At 41.8% G+C, this 19,769-nt stretch overlaps 2 protein-coding genes and 2 long non-coding RNA genes across 6 annotated transcripts in view; 3 read left to right on the top strand and 1 right to left on the bottom strand.

Annotated features, from left to right (window-relative positions):
- Positions 1-2,460: 2,460 nt before the first annotated feature.
- LOC139580133 (uncharacterized) lies at positions 2,461-4,467 on the top strand. Its single transcript, XR_011675981.1, has 2 exons — positions 2,461-3,756; positions 4,202-4,467. It is a non-coding gene; the product is annotated as an uncharacterized lncRNA (long non-coding RNA).
- Positions 4,468-10,691: 6,224 nt separating this feature from the next.
- Positions 10,692-19,610, bottom strand: LOC139580134 (uncharacterized). 2 transcript variants are annotated; one of them, XR_011675982.1, is made up of 4 exons: positions 19,435-19,610; positions 13,223-13,440; positions 12,056-12,124; positions 10,692-11,460 (listed from the first exon to the last, which is right to left on the bottom strand). It is a non-coding gene; the product is annotated as an uncharacterized lncRNA (long non-coding RNA). The 2 variants fall into 2 exon arrangements; XR_011675983.1 differs by having other exon boundaries at positions 13,223-13,420.
- LOC139580132 (tumor necrosis factor receptor superfamily member 17) lies at positions 12,120-14,685 on the top strand. The gene is made up of 3 exons (XM_071408656.1): positions 12,120-12,414; positions 12,692-12,835; positions 13,241-14,685. Exons 1-3 carry the CDS (start codon positions 12,297-12,299, stop codon positions 13,534-13,536), a joined length of 558 nt encoding a protein of 185 aa, XP_071264757.1. The 5' UTR covers positions 12,120-12,296; the 3' UTR covers positions 13,537-14,685.
- Positions 14,033-19,769, top strand: part of snx29 (sorting nexin 29) — a 114,150-nt gene continuing 108,413 nt past the window's right edge. Inside the window, exons 1-4 of one of the 2 annotated variants that reach the window (XM_071408654.1) lie at positions 14,033-14,170; positions 14,872-14,936; positions 16,166-16,218; positions 16,357-16,481. In XM_071408654.1, coding sequence (XP_071264755.1) covers positions 14,164-14,170; positions 14,872-14,936; positions 16,166-16,218; positions 16,357-16,481 — 250 coding nt within the window. In that variant the 5' untranslated portion in view covers positions 14,033-14,163. Of the gene's footprint in view, positions 14,171-14,871; positions 14,937-16,165; positions 16,219-16,356; positions 16,482-18,275; positions 18,323-19,769 lie in introns of those variants that run through there. The other variant, XM_071408655.1, reaches the window with a different exon arrangement.

Genomic DNA, 19,769 nt, shown 5'->3' with positions numbered 1-19,769 from the left:
CTCAATTAATGTTAACTACAAATTAGCCTATCTGGCAGAATTATATTATGACTATTTTCTTCAATCCAGTGGGTATTTGCTTTGCAAACTCTACCATCGTGTGTGCTACAAAAATACTGTTAAACAGCCTCTTGCTAGGTGTGCGTTTTAAATTAAATGGTAACTACAGCCAAAATTAATTTCAGATTTTTTTCCCAGACCTCAAAAGTGGTCTCCTGATGTGGTTTAAGCATTTGTTTTGGTTGTTTCTCTATTAAAATGTGATTTTTGCCAGCGAAGACCTGGAAAAACAAAACAGAAATTTGGGACAACGGAATCAGGCAACAACAAAACGTTTTATAGGGCCCTAACTAATGATTATTAATTTAGGATATGTAAAATTAGAAACATAATATTTAAGACTAATGTAACCCTTTTAATTTTTTTGATTCAACCTTAATTTATGTTTCAAGATAAGGGCTATTCATTTATTTTCTTTTAATACAATACATAATTTGAAGAACACACACTGTGGCATTTCATATTTTGTATTACAATTGTAAATAAGACCAGCTCAGAAGACAGGTTTAATGTTCCTAGCTAGAAAATAATCCTGATCATATAGGCCTAGAGCAATGGTCACCAACCAGTCCATCGAGATCTCCGAGGCTTTCCTAGTCGATCACTAAACATTTCTACAAAAAAAACAAAGCCAGGCTTTCCTATTTTATGTATTTGTTTCCTGCTGTTGGCGGTAGTTGCACTTGATTCAACAGCCCTACTGCCTGGAAGGCAAAGTGTTCCATCGAATTAACATGAATTGGTGCATGAGGCAGAAATAATGCAGTGTTACTTGAGTTCCCCATCAGCTGGAAGACGGTGTCCTTTTTCTCTGTGGTGGGAGGGAGAGCGGAGGGACGGTGAGTCGGGTGAGAGGCAGCCTCACTGCTGCTCTCTCCCTCAGACTGACCATCAGATGCCGGCCATCAGTCCAGTAAATAAAATAAAAAAAGCTAATTATTATGCTCACTCAGCTGTGCCTCTAGTAATACAACAAATTACAATTTTTCTATTGCTAGTGTGATATACCTACAATTTTTAAATATAATTTCAAAATGGTCTGAAGAACAATATTGGCAGGGCAATTCAAGCATAGACCATATGCATTGATAATGTTTTGGGCATATAGCCTACTACAAACCTCATTGCTACAGAACAGTTTTTAAGAAATTAATGTTGCATAGGCTTACATTTAAGTAATAAAAAAAAAATGTGAGCAGTAGATCTCTGCTTGCATTTTGACTCAAAGTGATCTTTACTCAAAAGGTTGGTGACCTTTGGACTAGACGATATCCAAAACAACAATACACTGAATTCATACATTTTCATTAATTTAAATTGTAAAGTCATGTCTTTCTACATAATACCACAACCAATCTTGGAGGTAAACTTTATAAAGTACCCAATAATTTCACTATTTCTGATAGAATATAAGGCATTATATTAGAGCTCCTTTGGCCAAAAATGTCAGACTGGGGAAAACAGGCAATTTTTTTATATTTGGCTGGCAACTCCTACTTGTGGAGACCACTGCAATGGGCTCACTGTTAATGTTTATATAATGAATACATGTAAGGTTTTTATGTAATATAAACCCATTACATTAGGCAATATCTGTCTGTACAGGTAATGTGTGGTTCTGGTTCACCTCCGATGCGTTAGCCTTGAGTGATGTTTACCATGGTAAACACTGTCCAAATACAATAGACTGTTGGTATTAGATGACAAGGCTATTGTTGATGAGATCATAACATGGTTGTGCAGCTGCTGCCTGATCCTTACAGGCCATGTTTGCCTTTCTAATATCAGAGACTGGGTTGTTCACTATAGTGCTCTTTTTAAGTGCAATGTCTAACATTGATTTCTAAATATAATTTCAGTAATATCCATTTGAAGCAAAGTAATTTATTTGTTCAGCACTGTTTTCATATGAATGTAAAAGCTGCCGGAGTTAGCTAGCAAGTTTTGACAATACACACCTACAGGTGGTCCACGTCTGTCTAGTATTGAACTACCCCTCCCTATTTGATGTGGGTGTGGTTAACTGGGTGGAAATACATGGGATGAGATGAGTGGACTGGGTTTTAGGAAACAACAGTGCAGTCAGGCTAACATCAGTAGGGAGGTTGTAGTTGGTAAGCATTAGAAATATTTTATTGCAGTTGAGGCAGAAGAAAAAGTATACATGTTAATGCAAGTTAGTTGGTGTGTCCAAGAGGTCATGAAGTGAAACACAAACTGGGTCTCCAAAATATAAATCTATTTCACTTTGAGGAACAATTGCAGTTTAGTAAGGGCAGCTTTTCACTCAAGAGCACCTGATTTTGACAAAACAGTCATCACATCATTATGATGGCATCATCAGAAGAGCTTCCAAGAACAGAGGATTCTGTGAGGAGAGTCCTGTGTCCAGAACTTGACCCCAATACTCCAGAACCACCTCGCTGGGCCTACATACACAAACCTATCATTGTCATGGTGATGGGAGCCCTGATGCTGGGCGCGGGTGCGGTGCTGATTCTCCTCCACTCGTCTGGTGTGACGGACACCCCCCATGCCACTGCCCCGGTCTGCCTGTCCATTGGAATGATATTTGTAGTGGTAGGGCTGATCTGGATACCCATCCTGAAGGACAAGCAGAGACGTATGGGGCTGGGGGCCAGGAGCACAAGCAGGTCCCTCAGCAGTGTGTGATGGGAAGGGTAAGGGGTGATCCATTCTTCAGATGTTCTGTTGGACATTTGGTTTAGTGTGGTTGGAATCCTAATTTTGTCTTTTAAATAATATAGACATTTATATTTTATTTATTAGAGACACTTGGATGTTTTTGGATAACTGGTTATACTGTCATTTACTGACAGATGAATTTATTTTTCACAAGGGAACTTCAGAAAGGACCATCGTTTTGCCTTTTTAAGATGTACCTTAAAATGATTTCTAAATATCTGATAAAGTATCATCAAAGAAGATCATGTCTCGTAAAGCTGTACTAAAAACCCAAGGTGAATGTACTTTGAACAATTTTACTGTGCGCTCTCAGTATGTTGCGTCCCGGTGACTGTGCACTGCGTTCTCCAACAGTCCAAAGGCGCGTCATCGCACATCACCTTGTGTCCGCACCTGAGTCGGCACTTTTGGAAATGACATTACTTTCTGGACTTCAAATAACTTTTTGAAAAGGAAATATTTCACTTCCGTTACCATGGCGCAAAGACAAGAAAGGGAAGTGGAGGTCGCGGAGAGGAGATATCGGGGAGTTGGTCGCTGTAAATGTGCCTTTTGGTTTGCGGTGGGCCACGACGTAGTTGGAGTGTTTATATTGCTGACCGGAGTGTTTGCAGACATATTCTGCCACGATTTGTTCATCTATGCAGGGGCCGTCATAATCTTCCTCAGTCTCATCTGGTGGGTGTTCTGGTTCTCGGGGAACATCGAGGTGCCATCTGAGGAACTGGAGGATGACGTTGGCTTGGTCAAACTAAAGAACAAAGGGATCAGCGGTGTTGTCAGGAAGGTTTCCAACCGTCTCACTAACGGAATTAGGAACTCATTCCGAAGGAACGGGAGGGTCAAGGGAGAGGGGCCCCGAACAACGGATGGAAATGTTACCTCTAACCAGCAGCAAGCCCCTGTCACTCTTTCCGTTATTTATCAGAACACATCAGAAGCTTCATCTAATGAACTTACCAGACAGACACTGGCAATATGATTTTACAGGTAATTTCGTTTCAAGTTTAACTATTGGCAACATCGTAATAATAGTGTTCTGTTATAAGCCCATAATAGACATTTCATTAACTGAATCATAATGTAATGTTTCGGATATATAATAATAAACCTATATTTGCCTCACTGGTAATGATTAAACACCATCAAGGTCACTGGAAAGAGTCCACATGTTTACCTATCTGCTATCTTGTAGATAAAATGGCAGACTTTGTACTGTGCATAAGTGGTATACGATAATTTTGCTGATAATGGTGCCAAAAAACGTGCACATGCAAATTTATTTTCATTCTGATGTTTTGATTAAGTATAATTGTTGCATTAATCCTTACAAATCCTCCTCAAAATAATTAATTTGAGACCTTTATAGGAAGGAATAGAATCTCTTTGAATTATTTAGTATACTTATGTTATTTTTTCCCCAATGCAATTTCAGAGCATTTTCTCTGGATTCAAGAGCAGTCTGCAGTAACCTGAAGATGTATTGCACACTGTGACTGTGCCAACAAAGCTGATTAGAGTAATGAGATTGATTGCACTCTGACGCTATATAATTGTTCATAACATGGAATTTGATAGTGTCACTGTAAATGTAACACATTATTTTGTACAATAACATATCTCTGCATTTCTTTCTAAAGTCATATTTTGTGAATTGTTTATAAACTATTTATAGCAAAATAAAATGTACAACAGATCAAAGTTTGTCACATGCACAGGATACAGCAGGTGTAAACGGAACAGTGAAATGCTTACTTGCAAGCTCTCTTCAACAGTGCAGTACAAAGATAAATATCAATATATACTGAGTGTTCCAAACATATACATTAAGAACTCCTGCTCTCTCCATGACATAGACTAAGCAGATGAACCCTATGATACCTTATTAATGTTACTTGTTAAATCCACTTCAATCAGTGTAGATGAAGGGGAGGAGACAGATTAAAGAAGGCTTTTAAGCCTTGAGAGACAATTGAGACATGGATTGTGTGTGTGCCATTCAGAGGGTGAATGGGCAAGACAAAAGATTTAAGTGCCTTTGAACAGGGTAGTAGGTGTCAAGCCAGGCACATTGGTTTGTGTCAAGAACTGCAACGCTGCTGGGTTTTTCACACTCAACAGTTTCTTGTGTGTATCAACACTCACTGATATATCCATCATGTTTGTAAAAATGTCTCAAGCTCTCTACATTTTGGTTGTAATCGTTGATTGACAGCAATATTTAAACTTTGTCTCAGATTTTTTAAACAGATTTAAGTCAGGACTGAGGCTGGACCATTTTTTAATTTTTTTTATTTCACCTTTATTTAACCAGGTAGGCTAGTTGAGAACAAGTTCTAATTTGGCCAAGATAAAGCGTAGCAGTTCGACACATACAACAACACAGAGTTACACATGGAATAAACAAAACATACAGTCAATAATACAGCAGAAAAAAAGAAAACTAAAAGTCTATATACAGTGACTGCAAATGAGGTAAGATAAGGGAGTTAAGGTAATAAATAGGCCAAGGTGGTGAAGTAATTACAATATAGCAATTAAACACTGGAATGGTAGATGTACAGAAGATGAATGTGCAAGTAGAGATACTGGGGTGCAAAGGAGCAAGATAAATAAATAAATACAGTATGGGGATGAGGTAGTTGCATGGGCTGTTTACAGATGGCTATGTACAGGTGCAGTGATATATGAGCTGCTGTGACAGCTGATGCTTAAAGCTAGTGAGGGAGATATGAGACTCCAGCTTCAGTGATTTTTGCAGTTCGTTCCAGCCATTGGCAGCAGAGAACTGGAAGGAAAGGCGACCAAAGGAGGAATTGGCTTTGGGGGTGACCAGTGAAATTAACCTGCTGGAGCGCGTGCTATGAGTGGGTGCTGCTGTGGTGACCAGTGAGCTGAGATAAGGTGGGGTTTTACCTAGCAGAGACTTGTAGATGACCTGGAGCCAGTGGGTTTGGCGACGAGTATGAAGCGTGGGCCAGCCAACGAGAGCGTACAGGTTGCAGTGGTGGGTAGTATATGGGGCTTTGGTGAACGGATGGCACTGTGATAGACTGCATCCAATTTGTTGAGTAGAGTGTTGGAGGCTATTTTATAAATGACAACGCCGAAGTCGAGGATCGGTAGGATGGTCAGTTTTACGAGGGTATGTTTGGCAGCATGAGTGAAGGATGCTTTGTTGCGAAATAGGAAGCCGATTCTAGATTTAATTTTGGATTGGAGATGCTTAATCTGAGTCTGGAAGGAGAGTTTACAGTCTAACCAGACACCTAGGTATTTGTAGTTATCCACATATTCTAAGTCGGAGCCGTCCAGAGTAGTGACGGGTGGGCAGGTGCGGGCAGTGATCGATTGAATAGCATGCATTTAGTTTTACTTGCATTTAAGAGCAGTTGGAGGCCATGGAAGGAGAGTTGTAATGGCATTGAAGCTCGTCTGGAGGTTAGTTAACACAGTGTCCAAAGAGGGGCCAGAAGTATACAGAATGGTGTCGTCTGCGTAGAGGTGGATCAGAGAATCACCAGCAGCAAGAGCGACATCATTGATGTATACAGGGAGTCGGCCCGAGAATTGAACCCTGTGGCACCCCCATAGAGACTGCCAGAGGTCCGGACAACAGGCCCTCCGATTTGACACACTGAACTCTATCAGAGAAGTAGTTACCGGGTTTGCGATCCACTTGAATCAAAATGCAACACTTCAAAATGTAAAAATGTAGCTAGATGTCTTCTACAAATTGTACTCTAACCAGTGATGAACACATTATTCCCAGATTCAGTGTGTTTTTTTTAGCTGTGTTAGTTCTTATAGTCTGACTAAGAGTATACTGTATATACCTCTCGTCTGACCAAAATCTTCAAGGGCCCCTGATGCGCCCCCAGTGCAGATAAAGGTTACCAGTACACTGAACTCTATCAGAGAAGTAGTTGGTGAACCGGGCGAGGCAATCATTTGAGAAACCAAGGCTGTTGAGTCTGCCAATAAGAATGTGGTGATTGACAGAGTCGAAAGCCTTGGCCAGGTCAATGAATACGGCTGCACAGTAATGTCTCTTATCGATGGCGGTTATGATATAATTTAGGACCTTGAGCGTGGCTGAGGTGCACCCATGACTAGCTCTGAAACCAGATTGCTTAGCGGATGAAAGTACGGTGTGATTCGAAATGGTCGGTGATCTATTTGTTAACTTGGCTTTCGAAGACCTTAGAAAGGCAGGGTAGGATAGATATAGGTCTGTAGCAGTTTGGGTCTAGAGTGTCTCCCCCTTTGAAGAGGGGTATGATCACGGCAGCTTTCCAATTTATGGGAATCTCAGACAATACGAAAGTGAGGTTGAACAAGCTAGTGATAGGGGTTGCAACAATTTTGGCAGATAATTTTAGAAAAAGAGGGTCCAGATTTTCTAGCCCGACTGATTTGTAGGGGTCCAGATTTTGCAGCCCTTTCAGAACATCAGCTATCTGGATTTGGGTGAAGGAGAAATAGGGGAGGCTTGGGCGAGTTGCTGTGGGGAGTGCATGGCTGGTGACCGGGGTAGGGGTAGCCAGGTGGAAAGCATGGCCAGCCGTAGAAAAATGCTTATTGAAATTCTCAATTATAGTGGATTTATCGGTGGTGACAGTGTTTCCTAGCCTCAGTGCAGTGGGCAGCTGGGAGGAGGTGCTCTTATTCTCCATGGACTTTACAGTGTCCCAGAACTTTTTTGAGTTTGTGCTACAGGATGCAAATTTCTGCTTGAAAAAGCTAGCCTTAGCTTTCCTAACTGCTTGTGTATATTGGTTCCTAACTTCCCTGAAAAGTTGCATATCACGGGGGCTATTCGATGCTAATGCAGTATGCCACAGGATGTTTTTGTGCTGGTCAAGGGCAGTCAGGTCTGGAGAGAATCAAGGGCTATATCTGTTCCTGGTTCTAAATATTTTGAAAGGGGCATGCTTTTTCAAGATGGTGAGGAAGGCATTTTTAAAGAATGACCAGGCATCCTCTACTGACGGGATGAGGTCAATATCCTTCCAGGATACCCGGGCCAGGTCGATTAGAAAGGCCTGCTCGCTGAAGTGTTTTAGGGAGCATTTGACAGTGATGAGGGGTGGTCGTTTGACCGCGGACCCATTACGGATGCAGGCAATGAGGCAGTGATCGCTGAGATCTTGATTGAAGACAGCAGAGGTGTATTTGGAGGGCAAGTTGGGTAGGATGATATCAATGAGGGTGCCCGTGTTTACGGATTTGGGGTTGTACCTGTTGGGTTCATTGATAATTTGTGTGAGATTGAGGGCATCAAGCTTAGATTGTATGATGGCCGGGGTGTTAAGCATGTCCCAATTTAGGTCACCTAGCAGCACGAGCTCTGAAGATAGATGGGGGGCAAATATGGTGTCCAGGGCACAGCTGGGGGCAGAGGGTGGTCTATAGCAAGTGGCAACGTTGAGAGACTTGTTTCTGGAAAGGTGGATTTTTAAAAGTAGAAGCTCTAATTGTTTGGGTACAGACCTGGATAGCAAGACAGAACTCTGCAGGCTATCTCTGCAGTAGATTGCAACACCGCCCCCTTTGGCAGTTCTATCTTGTCGGAAAATGTTATAGTTTAGGAAATTTCAGGGTTTTTGGTAGTCTTCCTGAGCCAGGATTCAGACACAGCTAGGACATCCGGGTTGGCAGAGTGTGCTAGGACAGTGAATAAAACAAACTTAGGGAGGAGGCTTCTAATGTTAGCATGCATGAAACCAAGGCTTTTACGGTTACAGAAGTCAACAAATGATAGCGCCTGGGGAATGGGAGTGGAGCTAGGCGCTGCAGGACCTGGATTAACCTCCACATCACCAAAGGAACAGAGGAGGAGTAGGATAAGGGTACGGCTAAAGGCTAAAAGAACTGGTCGCCTAGTACGTTCGGAACAGAGAGTAAAAGGAGAAGATTTCTGGGCACGGTAGAGTAGATTCAGGGCATAATGTACAGACAAAGGTATGGTAGGATGTGAATACAGTGGAGGTAAGCCTGTGCATAGAGTGATGATGAAAGAGATGTTGTCTCTAGAAATATCATTGAAACCAGATGATGTCATCGCATGTGTGGTAGGTGGAACTAAAGTATTAAATAAGGCATATTGAGCAGGGCTAGAGGCTCTACAGTGAAATAAGGCAATAAATACTAACCAAAACAGCAATGGACAAGGCATATTGACGTTAGCGAGAGGCATGCGTAGCCAAGTGAATCAAAGGAGTCCAGTGAGTGGCTTCAGGCAGCTAGCAAGTTAGCAGAAAGGCCTTGGAGGGACGTCGCAACGGTCGAAAGTCTGTTGTGGCCCCCTCGTGCTATTACGTCGGCAGACAGATCAGCAGGGCTCCGTGTGGTAAACCAGGCCAATTGGCAAAATAGGTGTGGTGGCCAAAGAATTTGTCTGATGGGCCTCTTAAGTTAACAGTCTGATGTGCTCTGGACAGCTAGCAGGCCGCGGCTAGCAGGCTAATGGATGGGCATTCAGGGGACGACGCGACGACGGAGCCAGTTGAGAAAACCCCCTCGGGCAAATCACGTCGGTTCAGGAACATTCAACACCTCTTGGAAAGCCATTCTGGTTTGTCTTTTGCATTAACATTTGTGTAATCGTCTCGCAGAAAAATAAAACCCTAACCCCGGGTTAGGTTTTCAGAAGACTCACGAGGTTTTCCTCTAACTTTTTACCCGGGCTTTGCTCATTTCATATTTCCTAACAAACTCCACAGTCCTTGCCGGTGACAAGCATACGTGTAACATGATGCTGCCACCACAATACTTGAAAGTACAAAGGAATCAACAACATTGCATTCACCCCATATTACTGGCCTGTATGACAAAGTGTTTAAAAAAAACACTCCAAATCATCCATTATGTTTGCAACAATGCTATTAAGTAATATTGCAAGACAACATAGCAAATAAATTAACTTTTTGGAGCTAAGCAATGGAGCTAAGCACAGGCAAAATCCTGGAGGAAAACCTGGTTCAGTCTTATGTCCACCAAACACTGGGAGATTAATTCACCTTTCAGCAGGACAATAAGCTAAAACACAAGGCCAAATCTACACTGGAGTTGCTTACCAAGAAGACAGTAAATGTTCCTAAGTGGCTGAGTCACAGTTTTGACTTAAATCTGCTTGAATTGTCAAGACCTGAAAATGGTTGTCTAGCAATGCTCAACAACCAATTTGACAGAGCTTAAAGAAGTTTGAAAAGAATAATGGGAAAATGTTGCACAATCCAGGTGTGGAAAGCTCTTAGAGACTTATAGAAAGACTCACAGCTGTAATCGCTGCCAAAGGGGATTCTAACATGTATTGACTCAGGGGATTGAATACTTACACTAATAGATATATTAGTGTTTTATTTTTTTTTACAAATGTTAGAATTCCACTTTGTCATTACAGAGTATTTTGTGTAGATTGTTGACTAAAAAATGACAATTAAATCTATTTGAATCCCACTTTGTAACACAACCCAATTTGGAAAAAATTAATGGGTGTGAATACTTTCTGAAGGCACTGTATATATCTATATATATTGTTTGGGGATTTCACCTTTATTTAACCAGGTAGGCCTGTTGAGAAGTTTTCAATTACAAATGCGACGTGGCCAAGATAAAGCAAAGCAGTGCGACACAAACAACAACACAGTTACACATGGAATAAAGAAAAGTACAGTCAGTAACACAATAGAAAAGTCTATATACAGTGTGTGCAAATAAAGTAAGATTAGGGAGGTAAGGCAATAAATAGGCCATAGTGGTGAAATAAATGACAATTTAGCAATTAAACACTGGAGTGATAGATGTGCAGAAGATTCATGTGCAAGTAGAGATACTGGGGTGCAAAGGAGCATTTCTCTTTTTTTAATTAATGACAATATGGGGATGAGGTAGTTGGGTGGGCTATTTACAGATGGGCTATGTACAGGTCAATCAATCAATTTTATTTTATATAGCCCTTCGTACATCAGCTAATATCTCGAAGTGCTGTACAGACACCCAGCCTAAAACCCCAAACAGCTAGTAATGCAGGTGTAGAAGCACGGTGGCTAGGAAAAACTCCCTAGAAAGGCCAAAACCTAGGAAGAAACCTAGAGAGGAACCAGGCTATGAGGGGTGGCCAGTCCTCTTCTGGCTGTGCCGGGTGGAGATTATAACAGAACTATGCCAAGATGTTAAAAAATGTTCATAAGTGACAAGCATGGTCAAATAATAATCATGAATAATTTTCAGTTGGCTTTTCATAGCCGATCATCAAGAGTTGAAAAACAACAGGTCTGGGACAGGTGGCGGTTCCATAACCGCAGGCAGAACAGCTGAAACTGGAATAGCAGCAAGGCCAGGCGGACTGGGGACAGCAAGGAGTCACCACGGGCGGCAGTCCCGACGCATGGTCCTAGGGCCCAGGTCCTCCGAGAGAAAGAAAGAGAGAAGGAGAAAATTAGAGAGAGCCAAGATTTTCAAAATTTCCATAAATGACAAGCATGGTCAAATAATAATCAGGAATAAATCTCAGTTGGCTTTTCATAGCCGATCATTAAGAGTTGAAAACAGCAGGTCTGGGACAGGTAGGGGTTCCATAACCGCAGGCAGAACAGTTGAAACTGGAATAGCAGCAAGGCCAGGCGGACTGGGGACAGCAAGGAGTCACCACGGCCGGTAGTCCCGATGTATGGTCCTAGGGCTCAGGTCCTCCGAGAGAAAGAAAGAGAGAAGGAGAAAATTAGAGAGAGCCAAGATTTTCAAAATGTTCATAAATGACAAGCATGGTCAAATAATAATCAGGAATAAATCTCAGTTGGCTTTTCATAGCCGATCATTAAGAGTTGAAAACAGCAGGTCTGGGACAGGTAGGGGTTCCGTAACCGCAGGCAGAACAGTTGAAACTGGAATAGCAGCAACAGGTGCAATGATCTGTAAGCTGCTCTGACAGCTGATGCTTAAAGTTAGAGAGGAAGATATGAGTCTCCAGCTTCAGTGATTTATGCAGTTCGTTCCAGTCATTGGCAGCAGAGAACTGGAAGGAAAGGCGGCCAAAGGGGGAATTGGCTTTGGGGATGACCAGTGAAATATACCTGCTGGAGCACGTGCTACATCCACACTTTGAGGTTGGAATTATATTGTGAAATTGTGAAAATTATAATTCTGTTTGAGTGTAAGAACTGTTTAAAAGACAGCATGAAATTTCAGTCTGTGTCAGTGGGATGGAGTTTTGTCCTGCCTGGTGACATCACTAGGCATTAAATTAGTTAATAGACTGGGGGGGGTACTCAGTGTATTTACTTACTTTCTGTGGTGAATAACACCCTCGTGCTGTGAGTATAGTTCCTCTCTCGTTCTGAAATCTCACCAGTCTCTGTGTAGCAGAGGGATTTCCCCTACATTACACATTATTTACATATTATGTATTCTCTTTTAAAACCAGAACCCCATCACTGAGCAGTCAATCTCAGTTACTGAAACTGGAAAGTACACAATTTTAGCATCTATTTCAGATCTTATTCTTGATTGTCTTATACTGTATTGCTATGTCAGAAGGACAGTGTGGACTGGGATACTACTATGATGGGCTAGTCGAGGAGTGTAAACAATGCTATTTACGATGCAATTCACCACCCAGGGTTTGCACAACATACTGTACTCAATGTAAGTACAATACTGTTTTATCAGTTTTTACTTTTGATCATTTGAGTTCTGAAATTATAATGCAGCTGTATATGAATAAACATGATTGTATTTGTTATTGTTATAGAATATGTTTAAGCATTGTTATAAATATTGGCATCTGAATTGTTATGTGAGACATTGTATTGTTAGTCCTTATACTCAAGCGAAGGAGGCATAGACAAATGAAGCTGGCCCAGTGAATCTGTAGGGTAAGTATGAGCATTATGGACATATGTTTTTCTGTTAACCTGTCCAGCATCAGAGAGCAAAGCCCCTGAGCCGTTCAACAGTCGTCTGACCCTGGTCTGGCTGTTTGTGTTCCTGTGTGCTTTTACTACTCTCCTGCTGCTGCTGCAGGTACTGAGGAAGAAGACATGCAGACGTTTCCCAAAGAACAAATGTAAGATAAAACACAAAGAAGCATAGGGAGGTGATATGTGGTTATATAGTGATGGTCTGCTATCAGCAGACAGGTTACAGTATCTGCCTGTCAGTCATAATATGACAACGCTTGCTTTACCTTTCATATGATGGGAAATTATTATACAGTGATTCGCTGTTAGTAGCAGGCACACAGGTTACGTCTGTCACAATATGTGACAATGCTTCCACATCTGATTGGTGATTGATTCACTCATTTGTGATGAATGGAAATTCCCCTCCATGAATGATAAGTCAAATGTAAAAACTCTGTGAAGATCTACAATGAATGAATCGGATGAATCCTTGTGACTATACCCAATACATTGCCTAACCCTATATCTCTATCATACAGTATGTAACTCACGTCAATGTTATCTCCCAGTATCACGACTACAGGAAGCAGAGTGTCCCGGGACTGAGATGGTCTCTGATGATGTCCCTGAGCAGACAGTGGTTATCATGGGACAGGACAGCTTGACGAGAGGAGCTGGAGCCATGGTTCTCCAGGAGGGAACAAACAGCCAGACTCCCGACTGCAACTCCAACCTGCCTGTCCCTTCCACTGAGGAGGGCACCACCATACTGGTCACAACCAAGACAGTACAGATCTTTAACCACACAGATGACATTACAGACGGAAAGACATTGGGGTTGTGGAGGTCTGGCTTTGTAGCTTGATGTCCCCCCCCCCCCCCCCCCCCCCCCCCCCCGCCCACACACGCACACACACACACACACACACTGCTTGCCATAGAAAGAGAAAACTATCAATGAATGTGTTTGAAAACAAGTGAATGTTTAACAGAGATTATATTAATGAACTACAGATCCCACACCACCCCTACCCTATCATATGACAACAGTGTGTCTGGTCATGTGACCTGCAGTGCCGACGATGTTTCGCTTTGCAGGCAGTGGCACAATAAATGTATTTTATTACAACTTAAAGATACACCAGAGCTACGACAGTCCAGTCACTGAAACTACAAGTGCTTCTGGGTTTGTAAGTCAAACATTTGATCTACAAATGTGACTCGGTTTAACTCTTATAGCGATAGTGATAAACGGCTACTCGCAGGCCTCTGTAGTTCCAGCCGACATGCGCAACAGTGGGCTACGGACCCCGGTTGTGTTGATGGGAAGAAGGGAGTGCAAAATCATGGAAGTAGTGCTCTCTGCCTCCCAAGGTTCGGTTCGTACAGAATAGCAATAGAATTCTGGATTTCCACCATGTCGAACCGAAGAGCTATGAACTAGTTTACATGTGGTGTGTCAACAACAACACTAACGACTCGGACTGACAGAATGAACGGTGAGTTGTAACGTTAGCAAAAAAAACATTCACTTTTTGTTCTACCATCACCAATTGAAATGGCTTTGGTTTATTACAGGAATTTTGTATGTTTTGTGCACATATGCCTATTAAAACAATGAGGTTTAGAATGGATGACAACGCATCATTCTCTTTAATGAGTTCAGGCAGGCGTAAAGGATAGATAATGACTCTTCCCGCGGGTATCTTGAATCTCCTCATGCAAATCGAATTATGGCTTGACTGAATGACATCATAGTAGTCATGAATAAATCAATTGTTGATACATCAAAGAGAAACCCCTCTAACCATATTATACCTTTTTTGTTATTGCTAATGAGTCCTGACCAACCTCATCTAGCCCATTACTTTCTCCAAGGGAGTGCTTTCTTAGCAAACTGCATGTATTTGTTGGTGAATAGTTATTACAACAACCTTTTCTTGTTATTACAGTATCTCCAAAATGTGTTACGTCACTTTCCTACTGTAGAATAAAGATATATTTGACCAAATCATATTCTTCTTTGTGGAACAAATCATTCTATACATTTCTGATAAACTTGGTGAAACAGCTCTGTGATTTAGCCAGAGATGACTTGTCCATTATGCAGGCTAGTCACTCTTAGGCCAGAAATCTGAGATGAGATTACCAAACTGACAGATGGTCATGTTTGTATGATCGCCCTCCTTCTCCTTTCCAGGCCCTCAGCAGAATGACGCAAAGAGACAACACCTGCTAGAGAGGCTGCTGGACGCTGTCAAACAGGTGAATGGTAATCTCGGTTAACCCAGAACAGAAGTCTTGCATAATTGGTCAGCTGCTCGATTAAGTTCTGGTTCCATACATGAGAAGAGATTTAACGAGGAGTGGAACCGGAACGAGGAGCTCCACTCTCTGCAAGTTACCGGCCAAATGTCCCCTCCCCTTCCGAAATTCGAAAGATGTTAACACCTGCAAAATCGTGATTTGTCCAAATAACCAGTGATGGAAAAACCCAAACATTGGAACTACTACAGCTTGTTATCCCACGCATCCCATTCCTTCCCGACAGATTCTATGGTTACGGTACCAGTTATGTTTACTTAGATCTGTCCACCAGAGATTAGGTGAGGGGTCACAACAATCATAACACAACAATCATAACACAACAATCATCAGCAACATTTATACCGGCACTGTACGTGTCAGGACCGGTTATGTTAGCTGCACTGTACGTGTCAGGACCGGTTATGTTAGCTGCACTGTACGTGTCATAACAGGTTATGTTAGCTGCACTGTACGTGTCAGGACCGGTTATGTTAGCTGCACTGTACATGTCATAACAGGTTATGTTAGCTGCACTGTACGTGTCATAACAGGTTATGTTAGCTGCACTGTACATGTCATAACAGGTTATGTTAGCTGCACTGTACGTGTCATAACAGGTTATGTTAGCTGCACTGTACGTGTCATAACAGGTTATGTTAGCTGCACTGTACGTGTCATAACAGGTTATGTTAGCTGCACTGTACGTGTCATAACAGGTTATGTTAGCTGCACTGTACATGTCATAACAGGTTATGTTAGCTGCACTGTACGTGTCATAACAGGTTATGTTAGCTGTACTGTACATGAAAGGAGAGGTTATGTTAGCTGCACTGTACGTGAAAGGACAGGTTATGTTAGCTGCCCTGTACGTGAAAGGACAGGTTATGTTAGCCGTCCTATTGCCCTCTTCTACTATGGATAATCTCCACTGAAGAGGAGTGCATTACAGCTATGTTCAAATTAGTCATGTAATCATGAACTCATAATGATGTGCTTTTACAGTGTAATTACAGTGAACTTATCTACTCTCTACAGTTTATAAGGCATAATACTGTGCACATTGTGTTGTTTCTCAACCTGGTTTGATGTTGTGGACTTTAGCTGGCAGGCTACCATTGAGGAAGTAAAAGTGTTGCATGATAGTTATTTTGCTAGCCATGTCATCTTCATTCTTCATGTCTGTTCAGTGCCAAATCCGCTTTGGAGGAAGAAAGGAGATCGCCTCAGATTTAGACAGCAGGTACCAATGTGCTTTATTATTTTAAAACTGATATGATTTACTTATGTTTTGTGTGTGAATGTGTAATGCGTGTTATGTGTGTGTGCATGTGCGTGTGTGTGATGTATTGTAACGCTTGTGTTTGTATCTCCCCTGTAGGGTGATCTGTTTGTGTGCCCAGTTTGAGGCTGTCCTCCAGCATGGCCTGAGGAAGAGTAAAGGACTGGCTCTCACTGCTGCTGCCATCAAGCAGGCCACAGGATTCACCAGCAAGACTGAAGCAGGTACAGTCACATGACCTGGAAACAGATTACAGTGATATGAAGTATAAAAAAAGTTTTTCCAGGAAGTACTGGTAACCTTTATCTGCACTGGGGGCGCATCAGGGGCCCTTGAAGATTTTGGTCAGACGAGAGGTATATACAGTATACTCTTAGTCAGACTATAAGAACTAACACAGCTAAAAAAAACACACTGAATCTGGGAATAATGTGTTCATCACTGGTTAGAGTACAATTTGTAGAAGACATCTAGCTAAATTTTTACATTTTGAAGTGTTGCATTTTGATTCAAGTGGATCGCAAACCCGGTAACTACTTCTCTGATAGAGTTCAGTGTGTCAAATCGGAGGGCCTGTTGTCCGGACCTCTGGCAGTCTCTATGGGGGTGCCACAGGGTTCAATTCTCGGGCCGACTCCCTGTATACATCAATGATGTCGCTCTTGCTGCTGGTGATTCTCTGATCCACTTCTACGCAGACAACACCATTCTGTATACTTATGGCCCCTCTTTGGACACTGTGTTAACTAACCTCCAGACGAGCTTCAATGCCATTTCAACTCTCCTTCCATGGCCTCCAACTGCTCTTAAATGCAAGTAAAACTAAATGCATGCTATTCAATCGATCACTGCCCGCACCTGCCCACCCGTCACTACTCTGGACGGCTCCGACTTAGAATATGTGGACAACTACAAATACCTAGGTGTCTGGTTAGACTGTAAACTCTCCTTCCAGACTCAGATTAAGCATCTCCAATCCAAAATTAAATCTAGAATCGGCTTCCTATTTCGCAACAAAGCATCCTTCACTCAAGCTGCCAAACATACCCTCGTAAAACTGACCATCCTACCGATCCTCGACTTCGGCGTTGTCATTTATAAAATAGTCTCCAACACTCTACTCAACAAATTGGATGCAGTCTATCACAGTGCCATCCGTTCACCAAAGCCCCATATACTACCCACCACTGCAACCTGTACGCTCTCGTTGGCTGGCCCTCGCTTCATACTCGTCGCCAAACCCACTGGCTCCAGGTCATCTACAAGTCACTGCTAGGTCGCCTTTCCTTCCAGTTCTCTGCTGCCAATGACTGGAACAAACTGCAAAAATCACTGAAGCTGGAGACTCATATCTCCCTCACTAGCTTTAAGCACCAGCTGTCAGAGCAGCTTACAGATCACTGCACCTGTACATAGCCTATCTGTAAACAGCCCATCTATCTACCTCATCCTCATACTGTATTTATGGGGACTTGCACATTCATCTTCTGCACATCTACCATTCCAGTGTTTAATTGCTATATTGTAATTACTTCACCACCATGGCCTATTTATTACCTTAACTCCCTTATCTTACCTCATTTGCACTCACTGTAAATAGACTTTTAGTTTTCTTTTTTTCTACTGTATTATTGACTGTATGTTTTGTTTCTTCCATGTGTAACTCTGTGTTGTAGTATGTGTCGAATTGCTTTGCTTTATCTTGGCCAGGTCACAGTTGTAAATGAGAACTTGTTCTCAACTGGCCTACCTGGTTAAATAAAGGTGAAAAAAATTAAATAAAGTGTAAAGCAGCACTTTTTATGTTAATCACTTCCATCGATATCACGCTGAAATCAATAGAATGGGGGCAAACATTTGCGGTGTAGGGCTGTTTAAACAAACATTATTCAAAGGCCACACGGAATAACCTATACATGGTTGGTCAGATGAGAACTTGTAGAAGGCTTATATCTATTTTTTTGGGAAGGCTGGAGGCTGCCATCATGGCAAAGGGAACAAACCACTTTTTCTGTTAGGTAACGTTGTCACGGACGTCTGAAGAAGAGGACCAAGGTGCAGCGTGGTGAGCGTACATACTTTTATTTTAATGATGTCGCCAACAAAACAATAAACATACAGAAACGACCGTGAAGCTTAACTCGGCTATAATGCCGCTAACAAAGATAACTTCCCACAAAGACAGGTGGAAAAAAGGGCTACCTAAGTATGGTTCTCAATCAGAGACAACGATAGACAGCTGCCTCTGATTGAGAACCACACCCGGCCAAACACAAAGAAATAGAAAACATAGACATAAAGAAACTAGAATGCCCACCCTAGTCACACCCTGGCCTAACCAAAATAGAGAATAAAAGCCTCTCTATGGCCAGGGCGTGACAAAAGTCAACAAATCACGACCCGCCATAGGATATAAACAGTGACAACTGTTGGCTGCTATTTAAGTGGTAATTTGACTGTAAAATCAGTGTATTGGTGTGTGGCCAGCAACTTTTATAGCGATACCACCCCAAACTATCTGTGCCATTTACAAATAAATGTATAGCTGTGTTGTAAGTCCTGTGACCCCCAGTGAGTATGACAAAAATGAACAGTACAAAACCATAGATATTGATCTGTTTTAAGCAATTGATATTGTGTTGACTATAAACTTTTTTTGAAGGATATGTAATTCCCCCCAATTACCATGTGGCAAAACGTCAGCTTGTGTAATGTAGTAATGCATACTGTCCAGATCATGGAAAGTAACATAATATACATTCATTCGATATGGCAAAATAATTCAATATCTTAATTTAGGATGATAGCAAATGGCGCAAACGCTCAATTTTTTTTCAATATTCACATATATTTCTCACTAGTTTAACCATTTTAGAGATTGAAATGCTCTTAATATACCCGGGGACTCTAGAAAGAGCTCCCCATAGTGATTGTGCAGCAGCCCATTCATTCGACTTCCCTAGTGACAGCTTAATATTAGTAGAGTTCAAAAGCTACTTGCACTCAAACCGTGAAAAGGAATAACCAAAGGAGGCCAAGATGCTAAAATAATATACTTAATTTAATCGATGCTCGAAAGAATAGAAAAGGTACAAGTGCAAGGTGCTATAAAAACAAGAAAAGGAGCATACCTAATATTAGCCTAGGAAACTGGAGACCTGAGAATACTTTACTCACCTCAGTAGGAGAGAATGGCTGTGATGAGTGTCTACTCTCCACGCAGGAAACAGATGCTGAAGGACGACTGATAGAGAAACCAGGTGCAGATACTGGCTGTGAAACCAGAGGGTTATGCAACAGATTTAGTCAAAAACGACAAGAAAGAAAATTCTCTCTCTTTCTCTCTGAGGGCAGCCCAGCACCTGTTGTGGTTTCTTAAAAGAAGCCGTGGTAAAATTCAAACAGATAATTCTGGCTGAACAAGTTTTAAAAAAGGTGTCAGTGGACCAGATGTTGTTGTTGTTAGGGCTGTCAAACGATTCAAACATTTCATTAAGTTAACTGCAGGGTTT

The sequence above is a fragment of the Salvelinus alpinus genome, chromosome 7 (genome assembly GCF_045679555.1).
Source record: "Salvelinus alpinus chromosome 7, SLU_Salpinus.1, whole genome shotgun sequence".
Lineage (NCBI taxonomy): Eukaryota > Metazoa > Chordata > Actinopteri > Salmoniformes > Salmonidae > Salvelinus > Salvelinus alpinus.
The sequence above is the reverse complement of the archived record's forward strand: the minus strand, read 5'-3'. Positions and strand labels throughout refer to the sequence as shown.

What these genes read in the sequence shown, in the direction of transcription:
- LOC139580132 (XM_071408656.1), top strand. Translation starts at nt 12,297, where the DNA reads ATGTCAGAAGGACAGTGTGGACTGGGATACTACTATGATGGGCTAGTC. An exon ending in CACAACATACTGTACTCAAT is followed by an intron (nt 12,415 to 12,691) that starts GTAAGTACAATA and finishes TAACCTGTCCAG; the next exon opens with CATCAGAGAGCAAAGCCCCT. An exon ending in ACGTTTCCCAAAGAACAAAT is followed by an intron (nt 12,836 to 13,240) that starts GTAAGATAAAAC and finishes GTTATCTCCCAG; the next exon opens with TATCACGACTACAGGAAGCA.